Below are 13,389 nucleotides of genomic sequence, written 5' to 3'. Positions count from 1 at the left end.
GCATCTAGCATTTACTCTGTAGTCACCCTAAAACAAAAAAAAAAAAAAACAAATGGAACAGTTATACTGTTGTGGCTTTTCGCATAGCAATTGAAACTATGGTGTGAATTGTATGTGATTCTGCGAAACAGTATGTAGTGTGCGATTCTTTGTAACATAATGGCCGTTACAGTTTGGTGTTTCCAGGTATTAATCATATGTATGTGTATTCTTTTACTTTTGAAAGAATTGTTTTTTCTCTTAATATTTGACCGCAAAAATTAAAAAAAAAAAAAATGGATTTCTCGAGAAATCTTGAAACATTCTCGAGATTCGGGATTTCCCGAAATGCTAAAAATTTCAAATCTCGAGATTCGGGATGGAAAAATATCGAGAATTTCTCGAGAATTCCCGTCGGGAAATTCCCGAAACCCAACTCTACTTGTGAGCAACTTTGGGCAATGGTGGTATACAAAATAAACAAATTTTTCCTTTCGAACAACTTTTAATGATTTTTATTTATTTTGAAAAATTAGGTATGATATGACAAAAAACAGTTTTTATTGTTATTACAGCAAAGGTGGACTTTGCATTTAAGGCATTTGGACATTGGGGTTCCTGTCTTGCACAATCTGCAACGTCCCTTTTGACTAAAGACTACCCAATGTTCCATTTTATCGTAACGCTGTGAGACTGAAGGATTCGGTTGGAACCTGTACTTTTTGGACTGTTGGGAAGATACGCTGCTTGATGGGGAGCTCAGGGATACTATCGAGGTAGCTTTTTCAACATTCGATGGTCTGCCTTTCCTTAAGGCATTTGGACATTGGGGTTCCTGTCTTGCACAATCTGCAACGTCCCTTTTGACTAAAGACTACCCAATGTTCCATTTTATCGTAACGCTGTGAGACTGAAGGATTCGGTTGGAACCTGTACTTTTTGGACTGTTGGGAAGATACGCTGCTTGATGGGGAGCTCAGGGATACTATCGAGGTAGCTTTTTCAACATTCGATGGTCTGCCTTTCCTTTTTCCGAGCGAAGTAGTGGCAGTAAGCAACTCATGAGCAATTTCTAGTTGAAATTTTATTAGAGGAATATGCTTTTGTCTCGGGTTTATCAAGTTTAAATGCTTTCTATACAATAGCCATGCGTGTGTTACGGATGTTCCGAGGCACCAATAGAAGATTCGTATGTACCACTTATTTGAACGGTGGTTGACCTTGTAGAGCTCCATGAGCATGTCAGCCAAATCTACTCCTCCCATACCCTTATTGTAAGAAGCAGCAATCGCAGGTCTTGCAACATCAATATAAGCTTTTTCCTTTGGATTCCAACGTTTGCATATACCAACAGGTTCATTGCTTTCACACGAAGATATAAGTTGAACTGGCTTATTGTCAAACCACTTGACGCATGCAATATTATTGTTGATTTCACATTTCATATCGAAAGATCCCCTTCCACGCTTTTTTAACTCAGCATCTGAAAGTAGTTGGCAATTGCTTATGCGGTTTTTACGTACAGTTCCTGTTGCAAATATGCCCATTTCTTTCAACGAGATCAGAAGGCTTACTGACGTAAACCAATTATCGAAATAAAGCTTAAAATGTTTGTCCTTAGGAAGACCTTTAGCCAAATATAAAACTATATCCGAAGATAGGCCCAATCCATAAGCAGGACAGGTACCTTCACCAACATACAACGTAAAGTCGTACACTAATCCAGAGGTTCCAGCACGCGTAAACATTTTCAGACCCCACTTATGAGGCTTAGCAGGGTTGTATTGTTTAAATGACGATCGACCTGTAACAAAAATTTAAACTAAAATGTTCATTATGACGTTTATGAATGTATACCTTTGAACGCAATGATTTGTTCATCAATGCTTTGATGTTCTTCCTGGGGTAGCTTTCCAAAATTTTCTTTGAGACTGTCTAGTAAAGGACGTATTTTGTACAACTTGTCATAGTTCAAATCGCCTTTTTTGGATTGTTTAGTGTTATCGTTGAAATGTAAACATTGTTTTATTTTTTCAAACTTTCCGCGCGGCATTGAATCTGTTATAGCGGTAAGATTTAAATCTTTTGACCATGCCATTTTGAGTTGAGGCAATTTTAAAACACCCAATTTTACAACAAAATACCAATATAGCGTTTAATATCTTCAACAGTGCATTTGAGCTCAATGCCGTGTTCTTGCAGCGCATATAAATCTGTTTGTTGTGTGATCAAATCAAAAACTTGGCTATTAAAAAAAGTGCAGAAATATTCTACTGACATCATCACATCGTCGACCTTCAAAGTATTTTCTTCCCAACTGGTCTCCAAAGGTGCAAATGGCCTTTTTTCCCTCTTTAGTGTCTTGGGGTCAACTTTTTCAAAGCAATTATCAGCCACACAAGATTTCGGCTCACATTCTTCTGCAATCATATTTTCGAGAAGGTCAATCTCTATAGTTTCCCCTCTTTGCACGATCCCTTCCAAATTCTTCTCTAGCACTGCAGAAATGTCATCCATCTCGTCATCACTTTCATCGTCAGAAGAGGCATCCCAATCAAAGTTAACAATCCTCTCAATGTCGTCATCTGACAATCCTTTCTCTTTCGGTCTCATAACTAAGTACAAAAATATTTATTACTTCAATGGCCCAAGGTTGCCCACAGGCAACATTGCAACTTTGAAAATTACTCACCTGGTTAATATTTTTAACTAATCAAATTTAAATTCAGTTTCAGAAAGCTAAATCCTTGCTAAAAAACATGGCATATAAACTTTTTAATTTTTTTCATTATTATAAAAGTTAATCACTCACTTTAAAAACTCTTTTGAATTTCACAACAATATTTTCTGCGCTGCACTTGCTGTTTATTCAACATAACTTCGCTAAATGATCTACAACTGATATTTTTTTTGCTCATATTTTGAGTAGATACATAAAAGTACCGTTATCATTTATAACGAACAGACAAAAACAAAACGAACGCTTTCCGTAAGCTGTTAAACTGCCGAAGTTGCTCACAGGCAACATTGGGGTCGAAAGGGTTAAGTATATAATATACAAATTTCTTTATTTAACATAAATATTTTATAAATATTGCAAACAAATACAATATTAAAACACGTCTGTACATTTTTAATATTCGTTAACTGAATCAAAAATGTATTGTCAATATCGAATATATTTATGGAATACTTAAATTTGTATAATATATACCTTATATCTTAATATTGACAAAACTAAGTAACAAAAGAGAAATATCTCGCTTTGGAAAATCTCACTGCTGGTAAATTACCAGCTTATGCCTATTTATAATCATTATTCTAATCTAATAATATACTTATAATAACAAAAACTTATTTGAGAAGATTTGGCCACCTACTAATTTGAAACAACTTTGTCATTCAACAAATGACTTTGATTTTCACCTAATTTTCTTCTCTAACAGCCTTAATTAAAAGTGTTTTCGAGAACTTTAACGCAGAGCTATTTTTGAATATATGTACATATAAAGCTATGCAGCGTGCAGGCTGTAATTCAATTTCAACTGATAAACCGACTTACTGACCATAGAAAATTCCGGATTTAATTGATTTTCTCGTCTAGAAAAACATTCAGACAGTTATCTGTTACTGAGGGTTTTAACTTGAGCTCGGCTCACTCACTGGTGCACCTACTTTTTTTTTGCATCTATTAACATCGATGCTTTAATTAGGTTACTTAATGCTTTCAATGACTGGAATTATTATCAACTGCAGCTAGAGCAATTAGAAAAATATAACTACATTACTACTAGCGAGCAGCTCGATGGCGCGATGCTTCATTTTACGCCTCAACTTCAGTTGACAGCGTGGAACAGTACGCCCAAACCAAAACAAGCACCTGATGGGAAAAGTCTCCACCCTTTATCAGAAACTTAGTAGCAGAAAACTGGAAACGCTGGCAGCAAAACCTACCTCCAGACATTAAAACGAAATTGAACTTAAAAATAAACAGCCGCACACAACTATTGAAACATTTAAAAATGATACATTCACTCGATTTCTGTCTGTGCTCACAGCTGATAAAAGCATAAAATATTCCTTGTGAAAGCGACTGTTAAAATTGAGAGAGAAATTGGGCTAAGAAAAGTAAACAAAAAGCGAACATTTGGGAAAATCCTTTAGCCCTAATGAAGGCACTGATGAAGTAGAACCTATTGGGAGTTGAGTGCTATGAGAGTTGTTTTTATTGTTGTTGTTGTAGCAGCATACAAATTCCCCCACATGTACAGGGAATGCTGATAGAGTGACAATCCTTGGTCGGATATAATCCACCAGAAAAAGTTGCAAGGAAATAAACAAAAAGAAGAGCGGGCTGGAGTTATAGAGGTACAGTGCTTCTAAAAACTGTATAAGAATCGTCAATAAAAAAATAAAAAAAATGTGAATGCAAGTTCTGTGCGCTACATATCCGAGCCAAGGATTGAATCTGTTGAAATATACTTTTTTGATTGCATTTAAACCAGCGCGAAGCTAACTATAATAAATTATGCAATGTTAACTCGCGTTTGTCGCAATAAACAATTATTGCCATACGTTTCAGTAGCTGTTTTTCTCAAGTTTTCCGTAAATTTCATAAGAATTTGTGGCTCTTGTTGGTTATACTGATTGTTACACTTTAGACACAGCTATTGTGAAACTTTTGTTTATTTTGAGAGTCACTGCAATTCTGAATCTTTCGAATCCTTAGAATTTGAATGAATTTTGAAAATTTTGTGATAAAGATATATAACCAGGATTTTTTTGGGTTTGAGTCATCTCAATGTTCTAAAAAAATTGTAACAAAACCAAGCACATTTTTATTGAAGCAAATTAAATCCAAATCACAATGGATAGTTACATGAAAAAAATATATATAATACTTTCTACCGTGGGAGCTTTAATCTCTTTAGATACATATTATATTTACTCTCAACACAAAACTTACCTGTGCTGACCATATAAATAGGGCTGTGGGGAATATTTATGCTACATTACGTAAGCTGAGAGTCTCTGCATCATTCACGCCAAAGGAAACTAGGCGCAAATTAGTTCTCCAGCTGATTATGCCTCTCATTACCTACTCTGAGGTGGTATACAGCAAACTTGACTCCACATCCTGCCATAAACTTAATTTGGCATTTAATAATGTCACGCGGTATGTATATGGGATTGGTAGACATGATCATATATCCGCCTGGCGAATAAAGTTACTGGGCTGTTGCCTTAACAGTTATTTGTCTGCTAGAAATTGCATATTTATGTGCAAACTTACATTATTCAAGTCCCCTCCCTACCTGACAGAGAAGTTGATACCAGTAAGATCTCTCTTCATCGTTCCAACATTTAATTACCTGGCATCATCGAGATTATTCTTCATTAACGCTGTTAAAGTGTGGAACTCATTACCCGACACTGTGAAGACTGAACTTAACAGATTTAACTACAGGGCACAAGTCTATAATTACTTTAGAAGTGTTTGTCTGCATTGAATTAGGGCAATAAATTTCTCTCTATATATTCTAATATCTACTTTTGTTTTTTCTTTTCTAAATTCCCCTTCTTTTCCTACAACCAAAGCCTTATCTTCTTACTATTATTGTTAAGTTACATAAATTGGATTGATTTATTAATGAACTAGTGGATAAATTCACACTACATAACTTCATGTTAAAATCATTCTATTTATTACATATAATACATACATACCGTACCCGCTCGTTTTATGAACTAGTTCAGACATGCCCTGTTCAAATAAATGAATTGTTCTTAAAAGCGAGGTAAAATTAAATATTTATTTACCTTTTTATCTTTTACCTTAGTGCAGTAAATTCGGGCCAACAAAAGATCGAACCGAACACTTCATATCGGGTGCAATATTAATTTTGCTTTTAATAAAACACATCAACGTGAACTTAAATTATATTTTTCAGGGTTGGGAGAGGTGTACCGCGGGCGCCATTTTGAAAAAAGGTGTGATTCGGTTTTTCAGTTTATCTCGTGGTCGGTAAAGAACATGAAATTTTATGAAGAGCTTTTCTCATAAACTTTTCTTTTCAACTATTAACTAAACGAAAAAACTTTCTTTTTATTGATTTGATAAAAATGTCTTTAGAACTCTCTTTATAATTTATATATATTATATATTAGTTTATTTATAAAATTTTATTAGACTTCTTTCCACACCACTAATAAGGTGAGTCTTCAGCACGTTTTCTATGAGATGTCCCCGTAAACCTTGATTTGTTGAATACCGGAAGGATGAGGATTTATATTATCTATCATTATTACCAAATAAAAACCTCTTCATAAAAATTTCATTTTCTTACAGTTCAAGAGATAAATTCGAAAAACGAGGCGTACCTTATTTTCAAAATAGCAGCCGCGGTGTTTTATTGAGAGCAAAAATAAAATTGCACTCGAAATGAATGCACGGTTTCACATGTATGTATGTATTTACGTAGTTGTATTTACAGTTAAGGTCAGCAATGCAAATATAATCCTTGTTGTTTCACTAAAACTGATTGATTTTACTGAACTGAGTATTCATGACTTAGATCCTTAGATAGTTTCAGTTCAGATTAATTGTGAAAGTGAGTTTTTTATGGGCGAATATGCAAATATTGATTCGAAATGGAGTGAGTTTACTAAGCTTCATAAATGGTCGTTAAAAATTTAGATGAACACGTTTGATTTTTGGAAGTATTAGGGGGAAAACACGTGTTTTCATGATCAAATTATTACATAATACTTAGTTATACACTTGCAAAACACTTTATATCTTTTCTCACGCTTTCAGATATTATGGCATCAATGACAAATGGGTGGATTGGACATCAATGGTATACATGATTGTCTACATACCGCTAATTTTTCCGGGCAGTTGGTTCCTGGATAAAATGGTAAGAGTTCATTTTATCTAAAACTTTAAATATTGCTTAATCTTTGTTTTACAAAAGTAAGTTTTTGCTCGTGATAATAAATCTGAATTATTGCTTCTATGATCTTACGCGATTACCCGCTTGATTTTGATCATGACTAGGCACATATTTCTATAACAAAAACTAATGTGAATTCGTTGACTAACCTCATCGAACTAAAGAAGAACTGGGTTTTAAGTTTCTCACACATCATATAATATTTTCCTTCAGAATTATATTTAATTCAAAAACCTTTTGGTAGAAGTAAAACCTCTTATAAACATATTTCCAACTTTTTCATTTATATCTTTCAGGGCTTACGCATTACAGCGCTGGTGGGCATCGTAGGCACATGTATGGGCTCATGGATTAAAGTCTTCTCTGTGCAACCGGATCTCTTTTATGTAACATTTATTGGTCAAACGATTGTGGCTTTGTCCCAGGTGTGTATTCAGTCGTAGTCGAAGAAATGTTGAGCCATGATGTTTCACTTATTCAGTGATATAAAAATACGTATGTAATAAGCAGACACATTCACAAATCGTAAACCACTGTGCTTTTATGAGTGCAAGAATAATTACATTAGCTAGCAGATTTTCAATGGGATGTTACCCTTGCGCATGTATTGCTATCATTGTAAATGTAATGGTTTGTCAAAATAAAGTCCATATTAATATGATATAGGAAAATCGTAACAATCGTAACCGAACAGTATAAAATGTTGCCAATCTAAAACAACATAAGCCAAAAGTGGTGTGGAAGGCATGCAAAATTAAAAACTCGTTGTTATACCAGTGTTTTAAAGTAAAGTGGAATAATCTCGACCCCATTTATGTTAGATTAGGCCTCTTCGATTCGCCAACCGTTAGCAGGAGGCGAATAGCTGAAGCGATTGGTACAAATAAACATATCTTGGTAGCACTGAAAAAGAGCTGCCTAAAATTACATTTCTTGGAAGCATTAATGAGTATTGGTAAGACCGCGTTCAAACAGGGAAATATTTGTTGCTCCAACTCGTTACTTATGATGCTCGTTCTCTGTCAACCCACTCTGTGTTCTCCTTCTTCTCAATGTTGTTGCTGACTGCAGACTAAAAACTAACAATTGCAAGGCGTGCAAACACGATGGGCAACACCAAAGAGAATTCGCAAAGTTAAAGCAACGAAAGGCTCCTTATATGAACGCGGTCCAATAAAACTCTCTTAAAACAGAGGTGGCAGCATTGAGCATAGTGAGTTATACTAGTTTTATAAGGTATAACTATTGTTATAGTCTGTGTTGACAGCCATGTGGACACGGCGAAAGAAAAAAAGACAAATCAGCTGATTTACCAATACCACCTTTAATAGATTCGTCTTGGTTGGTACACTCATCTCGAAGATATGTTCACGGTTTTAGCAATATAGCAGTTTGTTTGTGAGAGGCATAAATAAGACACGTGGTTTGCGTGTTCGGCGGTTTTCTGCTATCGAAAAAAATGGATCAAAGAAGTTTTGTGTTTTGTGTAAAAAATCGAATTAAGTGCTCAAAAACACTTGAAATGTTGGCAGTGGTATACGAGTTTTCTCATATATATGCACATATCGCACCCTAAATACAAAAGGGTCACAACTCAAAATGTATCTTCTGCTCAAATATGAACGAGACGTTATCAAAAAAACGGTCCGCGGATGACATATGGCAAAAATAAATTTTTTGTTTTTTAGTAGGACTGTTATAAGCTTACATGGTAAATTTCAACGTGATATGTCACATAGTTTGTTTTCTGTGCTACTGTAAACAAGTCAAGCTCGAGTGTGGAAAATTTTGAGCTGTGACCCTTTTGTATTTAGGGTGCGATATGTATGTATAATTGAGGAAAAAGTCTGCAACACTTCAACAGAAACATTTTACTTGTGGCAGCGCTAAACACAAAAACGATTAAGTATTGAAATAATAAAACTGTATGTTTCAAGTGAAGACAATAAAATTAGAGTAGCTGCAATCAAAAAATAAATTGTAAACAAACTTAAATTAGTGAGGAAGTGCTAAATTCGGTTCGCACCGAACTTTATAGAGCCACGAACCCCTTTTTATCCAATATCGAAAATATGAAAAAAAATGTTTATACAATAGAAAACTCCATATTATCTATTTACATATTTTCCTTGACGTATCTATTTAAAATAATTGCCGAACATCAGGAAAGGGTCAATTTAGCATTTTCAACAAGGTTCCAAGCGTTTATAAATACATAAGAGCTGTAATATTTTTGTTTTTATTATGTGCCTCGAAAAGCCCTATTTCAATAGAATTGTGCGTTTAACTGTAATTGTATGTAATTGCTGACTACTGTAGATGATTTCGTCTCGGGAATTACAATAATAGGATGGCATGTGAAGCTCGTCATACACGCAAAAATAAAGCACAAATAGGAGAGAATTAGCACGTGCTTGGTTTCACCATATTCCAGCTATTTACTCTGAAAGAGTGTCACCAAGTTCCGCTGCAATGCTCATCATACGTGCGCCTTTCATCTGAAACATATTTACATATGTATACCTACCACAAATTTGTAAACTTGTATACAGCTTGGAAATTTCCCATTACAATTCTGATGCTTCTTTATCTTCATTTGGTTTTTTGCTACATACATACTTATTTTCAATTCCCTTCGACGTTTTCTGTTGTAGGTCTGCGTTTTGTCGTTGCCGGCGCAAATCGCCGCCGTTTGGTTTGGGCCGCATCAGGTATCATCGGCCTGTAGTGTCGGAGTATTTGGCAACCAGGTGAGTAAATGACTTTCGTATTGGAGTTTCGGAATAGATTTGTAGTTTTAAAAAGTATGATATGTTGAGTACTGAAACTTGGTATACTGAACATACTCATGATTCAATAATAAAACATTCTACGAAAGAATTCAGTATAAAGCTTCTGGGTGTCCAGTGGCAAAATTAGGGTTTTATTCGTTCGGGTTATTTAGTCACGATATCACAGTGGTCGGGTGAACAGAGTGCGTTCGCAATCGGAGCGTATTTCATGGTCAATGATTCGTTTGCAACTGCTCGTCGTAGATTTGGTTACGTCCACTTCCGAACTCTTTTCATGGATGACATCAAAATTCAAACTGTTTAGGTCTAACGATTATATTTGCGTAAAAGAAATCCATTATTTTTGCGCAAATGGCTTAAAACTGTTTCATAGTCGATCTTTAGCTCCTGGGCGGTGCTACGACTACTATCCTGGGCGGTGCTACGACGAAATCCAAATTGCACGCCATTAGCTGTTACAGTATCGGCACCATTGCATTTTCGTCTTTATCAAAGAAAAACTGTAAAATGTATCGAATATCTTTGTTGACTTTCATTATTAACACCCTGTAACTTACAATTGAGTGAAACAAGCAAAAATAGCAAAAGAATTTTTTAGTGGGAAATGTCACCTTGACAACGAGCATAAACTTTAAATTGTTTGATCTATACTTTACGAGATATCGATCACTACAGCCATCTGCCGAGAAAATAACGAACTTCTTTTTCCTCACACTAATATTATATTAATTTAACTTCAATTTACTGGGTTTGATGGGAACTCAAAATTAATATTATAAACCGAGATAAGCCTTTCAAGTTCCTTCCTTAGTCCTTAAAATTTTTCTAACTTAATCACTTTGCACTTAAGATATATCTATGCACATACTAGATGTCGTACTAGTTTTGCAGAAATAGAAATCCATCCTCATAAGATCTCCACCAGTGCGAAATACTATTTTATGATGGATTATGTTTATTTATCACTAAATGAACATTTTTACATTTTGACAACCCAAGTACCAGAAGTGGGAAAGCGTCTCACATGCGATTTCTAATATAATAACTAATATTCGAAGATTAATACTATGCTAAATTTCTCGTTACACACTCGCAATCGGAGATTATTAACATATTATATTTTACTTACTCATCCTAGACTATAATATGCAAATATGTGTATATTTATCTAATGACCTTCTACGCAACTGAAGAGGTTGTAAAAATGAATCACTTACCCCGCTGACATGTCAATGGTTCTACTTATGCTCTTGCATATAACATGCATGTACTCGTACATTTGTCCGTATCTGCCTACTTCATGTGCATACATTTTTACAAAAAGCCTACACGTAGTTGGTTTCCTTTCGCCGCCACTTGAATGGAAAATGTGCAGAAATGTCAACTGCGGTGCGAACAAGCCCCTTTATAATGACCTTGCGCCATACTCAATGCTGCATTTAAGCCTTTTGTTTGCCTTATTTGGTTACTATATTTTAACAAATTTTTACACTTAGAAATTTTGCCTAACTGCACTCGTTCGCACATCCATACATAGGTGTGCACTTTTACACAGGCAACCGCTTTTATGTTCAGAGTATCTATTTTTACCCCTTTATGTTGACATGCAAGTCAACACCAGCCGATAAAGAAACAGCGTCAGCAAAGATGTGACACAAACATATCTACAGAGGTTGCAAAGGTTTGCCATTTCCCAATGCTTTGCATGTTTAGGACATGATGTTTAACTCTGTGTTAGATATTTTGGTAACAAAGTTTACCACTTTAGCAATTTCGAACGATGAGTCAAGTTCACCGAGCGAAACAGACTTTGTTCTAAAAGAGCTCGCTTCATCAGATGGAGAAAGGATTTGGAGGGCTGTGACTGGGACTGGTAGAAATATGAGAAGGCCGAAGGGTGAGGTCTATTGGATCCACTTTGGGTGTTATCCACACTACTTTGCTCTAATCACTCGAGACGAGAACTTCTTTGGCTCACTTTAAGGAGGTCAGGCGGAAGAACGCCATCCGGGTCGCGCTCTGAGGCGGGTCTTCTGTACCCCATCAACCGGGCATGACTTTTCTTCAGAAGGTTTCCCCAGGCAGCGACTTTCTCTCATGGGGCTTAGGGGGCGTCCATAAATTCCGTGAGGTGTTTTTTTCAATTTTCTGACCCTCCCTCCCCCCCTGGTGAGATTCCGTGAGATTTTATTCAACCCCCTCCCCCATCCCCCAATCTCACGTGAGATTTTTCAAAATGTGGGTTTCTTATGTAAACGCGTTGCATTGTTATTGTAAAAAGAAAAAAAATTTGCTTCGTGCTTTTATTTACGACTAGTTAAGACTAGTAATCAATATTGCTGAGAGTTATAAGTGTAATAAAAATTTAACAATAGAAGACTTAAATCGTAACTACTGCGATTAAAAAAAGAATATCTACTCTAATTCAGTCCATGGAGAATCATGCGCGGTTTCAAGAGAGACTATTGGGACCAACATGTCCATATGATTTTCAGTAAAATCATGTGCTCCTTCAAGTTCGTTCTAATCTAGCCACTCTAAGCCGTTGACGCTTGCGCACAGTAACTCATTAGCTTGTCTTGTGACAATCCGTGAGGGTCGCACTTTGCGGAACATACGCGCCTGCTTAGCTGATGCAATGTGAGCTGCTCTCCTGTGCTCTGCAGCTCTTGTGATAGATGCGAAGTAAATACCGCATGTACTGCATTTTCTCTAAATCATCACGTATACTTGGGCAATAGAGATCAATAGGCGTGCTGGTGAAGGCATTCAGCGGTTCAATCGGTACGCGTATTAGAAATGGAGCAAATGATTTTCCGTCATGTTCTTTAAAGTCCGGAATTGTCAAACGTCAACCTGAGTGATAGGGCGTTCGGCTCATAGTGGCGCGAAAACAACCGACGGGCTACACTGTACCGCAAATTCAGATTAAATTGAGCTATTTGGTATAAAACAAATATGGTGGTTTGACAGTAGTAATGTATAACGTCGAAGTATGAATGAAATTATTTTCTTTCGAACGAATTAGTGAATGATCTTAATCATACTACGATTACGCTTGAGATTAAATCTTAAGCATGTACAATTTTTTTGTTTCAATCAGAAAAAATATTGCGTGATATTTGCCGAGACCCCCCCTCTCTCCAACGTAAGATTAGATGAGATTTGACTCGACCCCCTCCCCCCCTTAAACATCTCACGTAATTTATGGACGCCCCCTTAGCTTTGTTAACTTTGGGAGAAGAGTGCCGAAGAGTCTGGTTCGTATATTTAATGGGTAGTACATGTCCTCTCGGCCTTAAGGATGGTTCCCGAGGAGGTGGATCTAGGTTTTTGCCGTGTTCAGCGGTGACATTCTTCCCGTGCAGGCGTCCGAAACTTTTTGGTTATCCGTTTCAGCAAGTTTTTCCAGCAATTTTTTTGACAGTAATTGGAAAAGTACTTTGACAAATGTTAGTTAGTTGTAAAAATTAACTAAACTACGGAGTCCAATATACAATACTTTTAGTAAAAACTCGTTCATTGTTACTGAAAAGATTTCTTTTATTTACAATAATTGTAATCCTGCTTAGCTTCGAGTATGACTTGCAGCAACAAATAGATGTCCATGTGTGAAAACAGTTTTTTTAACAATGTCCCAGCACTATGAAACGTCAGTTCGT

At 36.0% G+C, this 13,389-nt stretch overlaps 1 protein-coding gene across 10 annotated transcripts in view; it reads left to right on the top strand.

The window, feature by feature from the left end:
- LOC128866473 (feline leukemia virus subgroup C receptor-related protein 2) overlaps positions 1–13,389 on the top strand; it is a 48,001-nt gene that overhangs the window by 25,426 nt on the left and 9,186 nt on the right. For 9 of the 10 annotated variants that reach the window (XM_054107245.1, XM_054107244.1, XM_054107243.1 and 6 more), the window contains 3 exons: positions 6,797–6,899; positions 7,232–7,360; positions 9,590–9,685. In XM_054107245.1, coding sequence (XP_053963220.1) covers positions 6,797–6,899; positions 7,232–7,360; positions 9,590–9,685 — 328 coding nt within the window. The remainder of the gene's footprint in view (positions 1–6,796; positions 6,900–7,231; positions 7,361–9,589; positions 9,686–13,389) is intronic. The other variant, XM_054107246.1, reaches the window with a different exon arrangement.

This window comes from Anastrepha ludens, chromosome 6 (assembly GCF_028408465.1).
Source record: "Anastrepha ludens isolate Willacy chromosome 6, idAnaLude1.1, whole genome shotgun sequence".
Taxonomy (NCBI): Eukaryota; Metazoa; Arthropoda; class Insecta; order Diptera; family Tephritidae; genus Anastrepha; species Anastrepha ludens.
Note: the sequence above shows the minus strand (reverse complement) of the source record. Positions and strands in the feature narration are given on the sequence as shown.